At 51.5% G+C, this 15,384-nt stretch overlaps 1 protein-coding gene across 1 annotated transcript in view; it reads left to right on the top strand.

Annotated features, from left to right (window-relative positions):
- Nucleotides 1–15,384, top strand: part of LOC140396897 (inactive carboxypeptidase-like protein X2) — a 118,939-nt gene that overhangs the window by 31,968 nt on the left and 71,587 nt on the right. The window contains exons 4-6 of the mRNA XM_072485744.1: nt 4,613–4,711; nt 6,920–6,994; nt 13,287–13,400. Of these exons, the coding sequence (XP_072341845.1) occupies nt 4,613–4,711; nt 6,920–6,994; nt 13,287–13,400 (288 nt within the window). The remainder of the gene's footprint in view (nt 1–4,612; nt 4,712–6,919; nt 6,995–13,286; nt 13,401–15,384) is intronic.

Raw genomic sequence — 15,384 nt, 5'->3', positions numbered from 1 at the left:
CGGGTGGCTGTCCACCGTTACCGGCTGGCCCAGCGGGCACGGGACAGACTGATAGACGCCCGCTTCACTGACTAAATGGGCGTGGGAATCGGGTAGTATGGCCACAGACCGCACACCATGGCAACAGCCGACCACCCACACCCCCCACCCATCCACCCACCCAGCACCCTCAGCCCCCTCCCCAACCCCACCCACCCCACCCGCATGCACACCACCCCCCCCCCCCATTGCCGATCCACCTGCGGCACAACGGGCCGGGCTCACACAGTTGCGGGTGGACGCGTGTCTATCGCAGGCCATGGAGGATGATGACAACCCGCCCTGCGGTGAGCTCCTGGCTCTACATCGTTGGACTATGTCTGACCCATGGCCACAGTACCACCATCCACCCGGACCATCCCTGCATGCGGCTGTGACACTGCAGCGCACGGTCCCGTCCTCTGCCCGGGGGATGTTGATGGCGGCCCAGGGGGAAGGGGGCAGACTCACCTGGGGCTGAGGTAAGACCACCCCTCACTCACACACTTGCGCTCAACGTACATGACACCCCCGCACACTTTGGACAGAGCACAAAGGCAGCTTCTGTAGGTGTAACATTGACTTTAATAACCAAAGGAGTTCATGCACGTGCCCTAGCCCCTAAAACTCATCTGTGCCCTGCAACCGTGCCAACTTACTCAGTGTCTAATTGTTTGGCCTTACGGGCCCTTTGACTACGTCTACGTGGTTCCCCAGACGGTACAGCAGATCTGGAGGTGGACTCCTGTGATTCCTGCCCTCTGACACTGGATCCCTTTGGCGGCCGTTTCCTGGGGCGTCCTGGCCTAGATGGGCCAGGCTGCGGCCCGGGCGACTGGGATGGCGAGCTGCCAGCCTGTCCTGCCCGTTGCCCACCCGATGCACCTGGGACGGAAGGGGGGGAGTCCGAGGTGTCGCGGTGTACCGGGACCTCCCCTACAGAGGGAGCCGGGACGGACCACACCACCTCCTCCTCCCTCAGGGTGCCCGATGGCCCTCAGGCCTCTACATGGGTGGGGATGCGAACGGACTGGCCATCCGACGCCCCCCCGACATCTGGCGCTGCCAGTCCTGGAGGCCCGTGCTGGTATCGACAGGGGTTTGCAGCCATGGAGCCCAGGGGGTTGGCAAACCCTGTCTGTGACAGTGCGACGCCGGCTCGCACATGGCCACTGGCGCCGATGCACTCAGCGATGGCCTGCAGAGACTGGGCCATGGCCTGCTGAGACTGGGCCATGGCCTGCTGAGACTGGGCTATGGCCTTGAGCGCCTCTGCCATCTGGCGCTGGCACTGGCTCATGGCCTCCTGTGAGAGGGCAGCCATTTCCTGGGCCACAGACGCCGCCTGCACGGAAAGCCCCAGGCCTCGCAAACCGTTCCCCATGTCTGACACCGTCGCACCCATTGCCTCCACCGCGTACGCCACCCGTGCGGTGTCGGCCTGGGTGGCACGCATGACCGGCACCACTCCCAGCTCCTGGACGCGGGTGGACTCCTCCACCTGCGACCACAGCCGCCGCAAGCCGCCCATCACCCTCTTCGCTTGTCTCCGGGTCGATGGTTGCATTGGATCTATGTGTGGGTGTGGTAACTCCAGGAACCCGGGATCCATCTGGGCGGCAGATGTTCGCTTGGGCTGGGCTGCCCTCCGACCGCCCGGCCCCTCTGCTGCTCCTACCTCTACCTGCTGTACCGGGACGGCTGTGTTGTGCGCACCAGTGAGTGTACCAGACCCCTCATCACTAAAGTGCCCAACCGTGGTGAGTGTTTCTGCGATGGTGGAGGGTGTTGGTGACAGCAGTGGCGTTGTGTCGTGCTCTTCGTCCCACTCTGAGTCCATGGCACTTTGGGGTGGGGGTTCGTCTCCACCCATCCACTCTGAGTCACTGTCCGGTATTTCGTCTTCCTGGGTAGTGCTGTCCCGGGTACTGCTGTCCCGGGTAGTGGTGTCCTGGGTAGTGGTGTCCTGGGTAGTGGTGTCCTGGGTAGTGGTGTCCTGGCTCGGATGTGACGGGGGCCAGTGGCTGCCCCCCTCAACGCTGGGTGGTCGCTCCCGCACGTGACGGGGGTGTCGTCTCCCTGTTGCTCCAGGTCTCTCCGTCTCCCGTGGTGTGCGAGGGGCATCCTGCGGGCGTCGCATGCTGGAGGGTGCGGGTCTCTCCGTTTCCCGTGGTCTCCGAGGGGCATCCTGCGGGCGTCGCATGCCGGAGGGTGCGGGTCTCTCCGTCTCCCGTGGTCTCCGACGGGCATCCTGCGGGCGTCACATGCCGGAGGGTCCGGGTCTCTCCGTCTCCCGTGGCCTCCGAGGGGCATCCTGCGGGCGGTCTGCATCTGCGGGGATGGGTGCCTGGACGTTTGGTCCTGCGATACACAATGAAGATGCATGGTGAGACATCAGGCAGTGATCAGGTGATACGGGGGAGGGGGATATAGGGGAGGGGGGATATGGGGACGGGCTGTCGGTGGCTCACTTGCTACTACGCCCCCGACCTCTGCATCAGCAACCTCCCGGTCCTCAGGTCCACCAGCCAGTTCCAGGGCCCTTTCCTGGTGTTCGGTCAGTGGTCTCTCATCAGCGGGGCCTCCTCCATTCCTCACATGCTCCCTATTGTTGTGTGCGCGCTTCTCCTGTGGGGGGTGGGGGGCGGGGGGGTGGGGGTGTGGCAGGGGTAAAAGGCAACACTGTTCGGCAGGTATATGAATGCACGCCATCGGTTGCGCGTGCATTGCAGAGGTTAAAGTTAGGGCTGGATTCACTTGGGGATATGGGGGAGGGGGGATATGGGGGAGGGGGGATATGGGGAGGGGGATATGGGGGATATGGGGGAGGGGGGATATGGGGGAGGGGGGATATGGGGGAGGGGGGGATATGGGGGAGGGGGGATGTGGGGGAGGGGGGATATGGGGGAGGGGGGATATGGGGGAGGGGGGATATGGGGAGGCTCACCCTGCCTGCTCTGACGAGGTTGTTCACCTTCTTGTGGCACTGGGTGCCTGTCCGTGGTGTCAGGGCCACAGCGGTGACGGCCTCTGCCACTTCCCTCCACAGACGCCGGCTGTGGCGTGGGGCAACTCTGCGGCCGTGCCCGGGATACAGGGCGTCCCTCCTCTGCTCCACCGCGTCCAAGAGCGCCTCCACATCGCGTGACTCGAACCTCGGGGCTGAGCGGCGGCCAGCCATCCAGTCGGGTGTTGCGGTCGGGTGTTCCGGTCGGGTGGGGGGAGCAGCGCGGCCTTATGAGCCGTCACGCCGTGCGGCGCGTATGACGCTGCACGGCGTGAACCACTGCGCAAGCGCGGATCCCGTTACATCGCTGCTAGCCCATTTCAGGCCGGAGACTATCGACCCATTTTTCCGACGTGACGCAAGTCGGATTTGCGCCGATTTTTGCGCCGATCGGCGGACTTTCCGCCGATAACGGAGAATTTCGCCCAAGTTCTGAAGAATTAATTTTTTTTTTATGGCCAAAAGCCAGAGCTTGACTTTTACATGAGATCTACTGTTACTCAAGTATATATGGTATATTGACTTTTGCTGATGTCCTGTTTGACATGTTGACAGTTACTTGCCCCATATTACCGAGCCAGTGAGTGCAGACAGATTATACGTCTGTAAGAGAAATCACCTCTGAGTCTGAGCCAACCTTCACACTAGCATCCACAGCCACGCTATCGGTGAGGAGCTCAACTCTTTGAACTGTTCGAAGTCGGGTTAGCATTACAGCGATACTGCAGACATTTCTTCTTCTGATGTCTTGTTTCAGCATCACTGTGTGTAAGATTAAAGTCTTTTTTGAAAAAAGTGGTCAGGCGTGAGCAACTGGAATTCACTGAGGCTGCTGGCAGCCTGAAGGTTAACTCTCAGAGAATGACTTGGACAAGAAAGCAATTTTCTAGCAATGTGAATTTCCATTACAGAAAGTACCAAACGTAATAAATCTGCACTGAAGAATTACCCCATTGCACCGTTCCATTTGCAAGTGTCAGCTCAACATTTTTATCAGATGTTTGTCAGTTCCTGCATTTAGCTCTTTGCATCAGATCTTCCAGGTCAAATAGAATCAACACGACTATTTTTCAGGTTCCTTGAAGGTATTCAGAGTTCCATTCTCTCGTGGTCCCATTTCAAAGTGGAATGAATGCCTCACCCCCTCACTGTGACCAATGGGGAAAAGGAAACAAAACATCATTGGAAAGATCTATTCAAATTCAGATCTGAACAGTTCCAGCTCTCTTTATGTAGTCCTATGGGTTGTTACATATATTTTAAAAAATCAATTGAATGCAGATGTAGCAACCAGACTGAGAACCCAGAGAAAGACCTGAAGCTGACATTTTAAAGAAGGAGGAAACCCTGGTGTCTCCTTGGGGGAAGGAAACAGATGGGCTAGCATTCACCAATTTAAGATGCAATTTATTAGGCACACTACATCAGAAAATATAAAGGTAAATTCAAGTCTTGCTGGATCTTGATGTTCACCTGGGGACCTGGGAGATTGGAATTCCTGAGTACTGCTGGTATAAATGAATGATACCTGTGCTGTGAAGGCAGAACCGAGGGGAAAATAACCAAAATCTGCTTTTCTTTTCCCAGTTGATTATGACTTGTGGCCAACTGAACCCCCCACCAAGCCATTCAGTGCATCTCCTTACAACACTGGGGAAATGGAAATCACTGAAGGGGAGAAAATGGGTAGGTTCATTACATTGCCCTTACTATTCAGAACAGAACGATTGAGAGAATATCAGCTGAACACCTATGGATGGAGTCAGTTCCAGGTGGAGTCAGGCATCACAATGCTCTAATGTTCAAAGTGCCTTAGGTGGGGTTGCAACAGGGTCCTGCGCTTCTCTTCACTCATTTGTCCATTGGAGAGAAGGAATATCAAGATTTCTCCCACTGTGATTGAGTGAGGATGTGTGGCAATATCAGAAAGCTGAGCCAATCCACCCTTGCATTACAAGTGTGTTTTTAATTAACCAAAAGGCCTTTCGCATTCTTTCTGTAGTTTTAACTGAGAAACATGGGGCGCGATCCAATGGCTATGCTGCGCCCAAATGGCTGCTCACCGCGGTGCAGCGTGGCCAATAAAAGATGGGAGACCCCTCTCCCGGAATCTACCCAGCCCGCAACGCCTCACGAGATCTAATGCGATCTCACAAGACGTTGCGATGTAAATCCCGCCCATTGTGGGCAAGATCGCATTTTAGAAAACCTGCATATTAAAGCGAGACAGCTAGTCTCAGTTTAACATGCAGATTCCCGATGCACTCGAGGCGTTGGGATTTATCACCTTCGCCTCGGAGACCTCGGGCGAGCGCCATGCAGCACTGGCCCCACAAAATGGAATCGGAGGCCCCCAGGTGCATGCCCTTTGGGCAGAGTAGTACCCTGACATTGTTGGTGCCACCTGAGCACCCTAATATTGTGAGCCTGGCACCCTGGCAGTGTCATCTGGCATTCCAAAGGTGTCAGGCTGGCATTTTCTGTACGCTGGCAATCAAACCGGGGGGGAGGGAGCACCTCCATATTGCATTGGGGCTTGGGGGGGGGGGGGGGGTTCGTGGACACAGCAGGGGTTTCAGAGATTGGGACACCCTTTAAAAATGGCATCCCGATCTCTCGCTCTACTGAGAAGCTCCGGTGAGCAGAGCTCCTCAGTGTAGACAACGGGGCTATGTGTGGCCTTGGCCGCTCGTTCCCCGCTGAGGCCTCTTACCTAATGCGAGTGGTGTTGTATAGCCATGTGTTTCTCGGTGCTGCGAGTGCCGGGAAACATGCGGCTAAACCTACTCGCTATGGGACTTTATTCCATTTAGTTGAATCGCGCCCATGGTGTGGTTGGATAAAGATAGTGAGGGACTGGAAGAAAACTAATGAGAAAGGAGATCTGACAAACAGTGCAGAAATAATTAGGGCAGTGGTTCTCAAGAATAAAGGTCTGTAAGATAATGAAAAAGTGCTCAAATAGGCAGCCAGAGGCAGGCTTGGCATGAGTCGAGACGGAAGTGGAGTGTGGCTGCCACATGTGCAATGTAGAGTGAGCTGATTGTTTCACAAGAGGAGGGGAGCCTGCATGAAAGAATGTTAAAAACAGCGGGGAGATGGCTGTATATGAATGTAATCGGCAAGTAAAAATAATTGGAAGGAAGTGTCTGTTTACTTAAAAGTATTATCAAAACTTTGTTTACATGCAGCATGTTTATTGTATCATTGATTTAGACAAATTACTTTTTCATTTGAAAAGGGGTCCTTTGAGGAAAACATTGTGAGAACTACTGAATTGGGGCAATAAATAGAAAAGAGGGTAAAATTTAACTTTAGGAGGAAGGAGCACAAAACAGATGACAGTAAATGAGTCACTATTATAAACCTGATCCCAGTGGAAAAGAAAATTGGAAGGGGTACGCAATGTGCAGTCACGTCATTATTGCCCCAAAGTGAATTTCATCCTCAATTGAATGAGAACCATTATGAAAGGCACATGAGATGCGATGTGACTCGACAGTGCAACTCAACAAAATCGGAAGTCGAGGTGAAATTAAAGCAATCGTGGGGAGCAATCAACAGTATATTCAAGCTGATGGCAGGCATGAGCTAAGAGGAATATATTTATCACAATTTTGGCAACTGGAGCCCTCTTCGTTCTAGGATCTAACTCATAATAGCACATAGTTAAAATAAAACATAAATTGCATGTCGCAAGGAGAAGAGAGAGGAGTGTTAGCAGTTTCTAGGGATCAGCACAGGCATTATGGGCTGAATAGCTGCTCTATGTGACCATTTCTGAAATTTATTGGTGTATATTAGGCTCTCTTCATCTTGCTATGTTCCGTGTACCTCAGTTAATTCCATTCTTGGATGAGAAGTATTCAATTAAAATTTTTCTTCCTTTTACAGCTGAACCGACAGAAATTCCAACTGAGTCGTATGGAGAGAATTATGATTATGGAATAGATGAAGCCGTGGACGAATGTGTGTTCAAAGCAATATTTTCTTCGCTTGCAAAAGCAAAAAAAAAGTGCAGAGCTACAAAATGGAAACCTCTGTACTCATTTGTACTTTCGACTAAATTAGTGGATACAAGTGAAATGTTACATCAACGCATTGTTGAGTGGACACAGTGGGCATGATTTTCCCACCCCGTTGCCCCCGCCGCCGTTAGTGGAAGAGGCCCAAAATTGGTTTTGCGCCTGGTGCTGAGCCGCAGGCGGTGCACCCAACCTGCTATGCCCGGTGCGATTTGGATCACCCCCTCGCTGGGGATGATCCAGATGATCATAATTAAATGAACCATGGGCAGTGGGGGGGGCTTTGGAGCTCACCTGGGTGATCAGAGCAGGGCAGTGCCAGGTTAGCACTGACACGGTGGCACTGACAGGATGGATGGGTGTGGGGCTGGGTCACGCTCATGCCTGGATGGTGTGAGGGTCACGCAGACGTTTAGTGATGGGGTGGAGATTGCCCTCTGGAGTCACGGGTTGGGACTGTTGCCCATGATGTGGGAGATCGCAATGTCCATAGCTGGGGGATGTGGGGGACCCTCAACCTCACTTTGAGATCTGGGCACCCTTTAAAAATGGCACTCTTTAGTTTGCACTGCAGAAAAAAATTTGAGATTGTTATTGTCGTTATTTACAGCACAGGAGGCCTTTCAGCCTATTGTGTCTGCACTGGTTCCCAAAACAGCAACCTAGCTAGTCCCATTCTCCAGTCCTATCACTCAGCGTCATCCTCACAATTCCCTAGCTTAGTATCATCTGCAATTTTAGAGATTTTGCCCTCAATGCCCACTTCAAAATCATTTATATAAATCAGAAAAAGCAAGGGTCCCAACACTGAGCCCTGAGGATCACCTCTTTCAACTTGTCTCCAGTCTGAGAAATTTCCATCTATACCTACCCTCTATTTCCTATCTCTTAGCCAACTTCTAATCCATGCTGCCAAGGACCTATCAATCCCAGACATTTTAAATTTGCTACCCAACCTGCCATGTGACACTGCATCAAATGCTTTCTGAAAGTCCAAATATACAACATCCACGGCACTACCCTCATCCACCTGTGTCACCCTGTCAAAGAACTCAATTAAGTTTGTTTGACGTGACCTGCACTTGACAAAGCCATGTTGACTGTCTAGTATGAACTTATTTTTCTCGAAGTGTATATTTATCTCATCCCATATTATGGCCTCCATCCGTTTTCCCATAATTGATGTCAAGCTACAGGTCTGTGGAAAATGTGGGATTTACCAGTGAGAAGCTCCTTGAACTCCAAAGAAAATGATCACGCTTGTCCGGTCCCCTAGCCACGTGTTTCTGGGCAGCGCGCTGTCGCTGGCAGCAGGATTCTCCATTCCTGCCACTGGCCAAATGGATTTCCCATTGTAGGCACCCCACGCCGCCGGGAAACCTGTGGGCGGAGTCTTCTTCCGGCGGAATGGAGAATTCCGTCGGCAGAGAATTCACCCCAGTGACTAAGCGTGGGAGAATACCGGTCTGGATCGCACCAAAACACCTGGCGCGAATCACCCGGCCAAACCTGCCTAAGGCTGGATTCTCCCAACCCCCCGCCGCAAGAACGCCATGGGTGAGCTGCGTAGAATCATAGACGTTTACAGCATGGAAACAGGCCCTTCGGCCCAACCAGTTCATGCCGCCCAGTTTTTACCATTAAGCTAGTCCCAGTTGCCTGCACTTGGCCCATAACCCTCTATACCCATCTTAACCATGTAACTATCTAAATGTTCTTTAAAAGACACAATTGTACCCGCCTCTACTACTACCTCTAGCAGCCCTTTCCAGACACTCACTACCCTCTGAGTGAAGAAATTGCCCCTCTGGGCCCTTCTGAATCTCTCCCCTCTCACCTTAAACCTATGCCCTCTAGTTTTAGACTCCCCTGCCTTTGGGAAAAGATGTTGACTATCGACCTTATCTATGCCCCTCATTATTTTATAGACCTCTATAAGATCACCCCTAAGCCTCCTACGCTCCAAGGAAAAAAGTCCCAGTCTATCCAGCCTCTCCTTATAACTCAAACCATCAAGTCCCGGCAACATCCTAGTAAATCTTTTCTGCACTCTTTCCAGTTTAATAATATCCTTTCTATAATAGGGTGACCAGAACTGCACACAGTATTCCAAGTGTGGCCGTACCAATGTCTTGTACAACTTCAACAAGACGCCCCAAGTCCTGTATTCAATGTTCTGACCAATGAAACCAAGCATGCCGAATGCCTTCTTCACCACCCTGTCCACCTGCGACTCCACCTTCAAGGAGCTATGAACCTGTACTCCTAGATCTCTTTGTTCTATAACTCTCCCCAACGCCATGCCATTAACTGAGTAGGTCCTGGCCTGATTCGATCTGCCAAAATGCATCACCTCACATTTATCTAAATTAAACTCCATCTGCCATTCGTCGGCCCACTGGCCTAATTGATCAAGATCCCGTTGCAATCCTAGATAACCTTCTTCACTATCCACTGTGCCACCAATCTTGGTGTCATCTGCAAACTTACTAACCATGCCTCCTAATTTCTCATCCAAATCATTAATATAAATCACTAATAACAGTGGACCCAGCACCGATCCCTGAGGCACACCACTGGTCACAGGCCTCCAGTTTGAAAAACAACCCTCTACAACCACCCTCTGCCTTCTGTCGTCCAGCCAATTTTGAATCCAATTGGCAACCTCACCCTGGATCCCGTGAGCTTTAACCTTCTGCAACAACCTACCATGCGGTACCTTGTCAAAGGCTTTGCTAAAGTCCATGTAGACAACGTCTACTGCACTGCCCTCATCTACCTTCTTGGTCACCCCCTCCAAAAACTCAATCAAATTTGTGAGACATGATTTTCCACACACAAAGCCATGCTGACTGCCCCGAATCAGTCCTTGCCTCTCTAAATGCTTGTAGATCCTGTCTCTCAGAATACCTTCTAGCAACTTACCTACTACAGACGTTAGGCTCACCGGTCTGTAGTTCCCAGGCTTTTCCCTGCTGCCCTTCTTAAACAAGGGCACAACATTCGCCACTCTCCAATCTTCAGGCACCTCACCTGTGGCTGCCGATGATTCAAATATCTCTGTTAGGGACCCGCAATTCCCTCCCTCAACATCCTGGGATACATTTCATCAGGTCCCGGGGATTTATCTACCTTGATGCGCTTTAAGACTTCCAGCACCTCCTCCTCTGTAATATGCACACTTCTCAAGACATCACTATTTATTTCCCTTAGTTTCCTAACATCCATGCCTTTCTCCACCGTGAATACCGATGAGAAATATTCATTCAGGATCTCACCCAACTCTTGTGGCTCTGCACATAGATGCCCTTGTTGATCCTTAAGAGGCCCTACTCTGTCCCTAGTTACTCTTTTCCCCTTTATGTATTTGTAGAATCTCTTTGGATTCTCCCTTGCATTATTTGCCAAAGCAATTTCATGTCCCCTTTTTGCCCTCCTGATTTCCCTCTTAACTCTATTTCGACAATCTCTATACTCTTCAAGGGATCCACTTGATCCCAGTTGCTTATGTACGCCATATGCCTCCTTCTTCTTTTTGACCAGAGTCTCAATATCTCGAGTCATCCAGGGTTCCCAACTTCTACCAGCCTTGCCCTTCACTCTAAAGGGAATGTGCTTACCCTGCACCCTGGTTAACACATTTTTAAAAGCCTCCCATTTACCAGCCGTCCCTTTGCCTGCCAACAGTCTCCCCCAATCTACCTCTGCAAGTTCCTGTCTGATACTATCAAAATTGGCCTTGCCCCAATTAAGAATTTTAACTCTTGGGCCAGACCTATCATTCTCCATAGCTATCTTAAAACTAATGGAGTTATGGTCACTTGTCCCAAAGTGATCTCTCACTAGCACTTCTGTCACTTGCCCTTCCTTATTTCCCAAGACGAGGTCAAGTTTTGCCCCCTCTCTAGTCGGTCCATCCACATACTGAATGAGAAATTCCTCCTGAATACACTCAACAAATCTCCCTCCATCCAAGTCCCTAATGCTATGGCTGTCCCAGTCAATGTTGGGAAAGTTAAAGTCCTCTACTACTACCACCCTATTATTCTTGCAGCTATCTGTAATCTCCTTACATATTTGCTCCTCAATTTCCCGCTGACTATTTGGGGGCCTGTAGTACAGTCCAACCAAGGTGATCTCTCCCTTCTTATTTTTCAGTTCCACCCATATAGACTCAGTGAGCGAACCCTCGGATATATCCCCTCTAAGTACTGCCGTGATGTTCTCCCTAATAAAAAACGCCACTCCCCCTCCTCTCTTACCTCCTGTTCTATCCTTTCTATAGCATCTGTACCCCGGAACATTGAGCTGCCAGTCCTGCCCCTCCCTTAGCCATGTTTCAGTCATAGCTATAATATCCCAGTCCCATGTGCCCGTCCATGCCCTGAGTTCATCCGCTTTGCCCGTCAGGCCCCTTGCATTGAAATAAATGCAGTTTAATGTAGACCTTCCTTGCTCTCTGCCCTGCTTTCTCAGGTCATGCTTTACACACTCTCCCTTCCTGCTTTTTGTTTCTGTCCCCACTGACTTCCTACATCGGTTCCCATCCCCCTGCCACATTAGTTTAATGGAGAACTTCACTGACATCGGGTGGGATTCTCCAGTCGCCGGGCGAACGCAGCCGGAGAATCCCGCCCTCAGTCATTTTTGGGGGGAGAATCATGCGCAGTGTCTCCTTGAGAGGAGAGCTAACATTGAAGGGGTTAATCAAAATCTAAGGGAAAAAAATGTCAGGAAGTCATTTCGCAAAAACGGTCTCATTTATGGTGTCAGAACATCAGCCAGCACTCTTACGCAAGTTCCAGAAAACCTCCTGCAGGATGAATCATCCTTTGTGTCCCAAAATCAGATACTTAAAAAAATAACATTATTAGTTTCTTTAACAGTTTGAGTGCAGCCATTTTCTGATTAACAGAGGCTATATTTCAAGAAATTTAAGAGACACAGCCTCTGCAGCACATTCCAGCTTCAAAGTCCTGCTTTGTATGTATATTTATTCTTGGTTCCCAGAAAATTAGTGGGTGAAGTATCAATATTTTAACTGAAACTAAATGCCTTGATTTTTAAATATGAAAACATACTAAGTAGCTATAAAGAAAAGCCATAACAACTGAGACTTTTTCGACTGAAACAGAAATGATTGAGAGATTTTTTTACAAAGCTTTTCAAATTATGAACCGTTATAGAGGCTAAACAGTGAAAGATTGTGTTTCATTGGTTAGCAAATCCCGAACAGAAGCACATACGCTCCCGGGTCCTCAGCGCCATAGTCCCAGTGCTACCCACTGCGCCGAGTGCCGCCTTCAGGATAATCACTGGAAGAATGGAGGAAAGTGGCTTTTGAGACATAGGCCACAACATAATTTGAAAGAAATTGGTTAAATACTTAACAAAGAAATGATGGAGGGGGAAATGGGCTTAGGGTAGGGTGATCAGTCTACTGGCACAGTTGTGGCAGAGTCAAATGGCCTTCTTCTGTGTTTTATATTCTATGCCTCCATGAAAGTAGAAATATATTTCTTCACACATTAAGGGTTGAGTATCAAATTCAGAACGAATATCCAAATATAGCAACATTTCAGTAGAAATATTTGGTTTCATATTACACATTTCACAACCTGTCATTCCAAAGTGTTCTGAAGTACTTTTTAAATGTAACTTTTCAATCTTGTGTCAGCATAAATTTTGTGATCCAGTCTCAAAGCCCACAACCTTCTGACTCCTGATGTTAAGCAGAGTGGCGGTGGTATGTTACAGTTCGCTCGAGTAGTCCAGATTGCTGAAGGAACTTGCACATTTAACATGCAACTTGTCGTCTGGATCTATCTATTTTTAAAAATAAATTGAGAGTACCCAATTCTTTTTTTTCCAATTAAGGGGTAAATTAGCTTGGCCAATCCATCTACACTGCACATCTTTGGGTTGTGGAGGTGAGACCCATGCAGACATGGGGAGAATGTGCAAACTCCACAACAACAGTGAACCGGGGCTGGGATCGAACCCGGGTTCACGGCGCTGTGAGGAAATTCAAAGATTCTTACAATGCTCCCTCCTTTATTTCTAGTCTGTCTTTTCAAATAACTAATACTGCCCTTGTTCAGTATAGTTAAGTGTATTGCCATCTCTTTTATTTAACTAAGCAACAGCTGTGACTTTTTTCAAGAGTTTTGAGAATCAGCATGTAAGAAACGGAAAGTGAAGGTCCCATTCTAACCAAATTTTGTTCTTTGTTACAGATGGGTGGAGCATACCAGAGGAAAAACCAAAAGAACCATATGACACAGCACTTGAGAAGGAGCTAGAATTTGAGTTGGAGATTGAAGAAGTTGAACCAGATGAATATGGAGAGTGTAAGTTAGCTACTGTGTGACTCTGTTTATCAGTCTGACACTGCTTCAGTGATCATAAGTGCTATATGCACTTCATAACGGGTGGGATTTACCGGCTGTTAATGCCAGTGGGATATTCCAGCCCCACGTCGTGACAGAGGCTCCACATGACTCAGGTGTAACGTCTGTCTAATGGGAGAAAAGTGAGCCCAACCGTCCTGCGTCCGCAATGGTGCCGCCCCCACCAAATGCTCATCGATCTTAGCCCTCCGTGCTCTACCATTACGCTTGGGTCTGTCCCCAGGATACACATCAGAGGTGGAGGCAGCCTGCTGCTTACCACGCCCTGTGGCCTTTGATGCTCCTGACGGGCATCCTCTGGAGGGCTTGGGGCCAAAGGCCCCTCCCAAGTTAGTGGTGACACATGCCTGGCCGTGCCATCGCCATGTTGACTCTGAGACGTGTTGTTGTCGGTGGGGTGGACTCGGGAGAGCCATCTCTCTATAGGGGGGCTCCAGGACGGCTTCCAGCACTCCCTCCTCCCGATTGTTGCCCGTAGGACCTGGGGTCACCTTGGGACGGAGGGGCAGCTGAATTGAACCCCGGATGGGCCAGCACCATTGTCATCATCATCCTGACATGAACAACTCACATGTGACAGATCATCTGGGTGGAGGCCGGTGGATCTTTACCTCCACGGTAGTGGCCGATCTCGATGTCTCCTCGGTTACTCCCACTAACTCCATACCTCCAGAACCCGTTCCTCGAAAGGGGTGGGGACCCTGAGGTCCGGCACCCCAATGCCTGTCTGGGCACTCTCGTCAGTTGTCGGCCAACTTCTCCTGCGGAGACAGAGAGAGGGCATCATAAGCCGCGCGTTCATGCATTGCGGGTGTGTGATGCGGGGGGCTGCATGATGGGGGAACTACTGCTGGTCATGCATGTGCTGGGGTGTGCTGATGGATGTCAGTGTGTGCGAGGGCTTGTGGCTAGCCGGTGGAACCAGTGCCAAGGGCTGATGCCAACTCACCCATGCAGCCCAGTGGAGATTCTTGAGCTTCTTACGGCACTGTTTGGTGGTCTCCTGGTCATACTCCTCGAGCTGACGCCCCCCCCCCCCCCCCCCCCCCCCCCGCTGCCTCCCAAGCCACACTGACTGCCCTGTGGCTGATCCTCCGACCTCCTCGGAGGAACAGGGGGCGAAATTCTCCCCCAACGGCTTGATGTCCGCCGAATGGCGCCAAAAACGGCGCCAATCAGACGGGCATCGCGCCGGCCCAAAGGTGCGGAATGCTCCGCATCTTTGGGGGCCGAGCCCCAACATTGAGGGGCTAGGCCGGCGGCGGAGGGATTTCCGCCCCGCCAGCTGGCTGAAATGGCGTTTGGTGCCCCGCCAGCTGGCGGAAATGACGTTTGTTGCCCCGCCAGCTGGCGGAAATGGCGTTTGTTGCCCCGCCAGCTGGCGCAGAAATGCGGCGCATGCGCGGGAGCGTCAGCGGCCGCCGACAGTTTCCCGCGCATGCGCAGTGGGGAGAATCTCTTCCGCCTCCGCCATGGTGGAGGCCGTGGCGGAGGCGGAAGGGAAAGAGTGCCCCCACGGCACAGGCCCGCCCGCGGATCGGTGGGCCCCGATCGCGGGCCAGGCCACCGTGGGGGCACCCCCCGGGGTCAGATCGCCCCGCGTCCCCCCAGGACCCCGGAGCCCGCCCACGCCGCCTGATCCCGCCGGTAAATACCAGCTTTGATTTACGCCGGCGGGACAGGCAATTTCTGGGCGGAATTGAGCGGGGGCCCCGCCAACCAGCGCGGCCCGATTCCCGCCCCCGCCCAATCTCCGGTACCGGAGACTTCGGCGGGGGCAGAGGCGGGATTCACGGCGGCCAACGGCCATTCTCCGACCCGGCGGGGGGTCGGAGAATGACGCCCAGGGTGTCCCACCTTGACTCCACTACATCCATGAGCCTGGCCAGGTTGGCATTTCCAAATCATGGAACTGGTCTGCACG

The sequence above is a fragment of the Scyliorhinus torazame genome, chromosome 20 (assembly GCF_047496885.1).
Source record: "Scyliorhinus torazame isolate Kashiwa2021f chromosome 20, sScyTor2.1, whole genome shotgun sequence".
NCBI classification, from domain to species: Eukaryota; Metazoa; Chordata; class Chondrichthyes; order Carcharhiniformes; family Scyliorhinidae; genus Scyliorhinus; species Scyliorhinus torazame.
The sequence above is the reverse complement of the archived record's forward strand: the minus strand, read 5'-3'. Positions and strand labels throughout refer to the sequence as shown.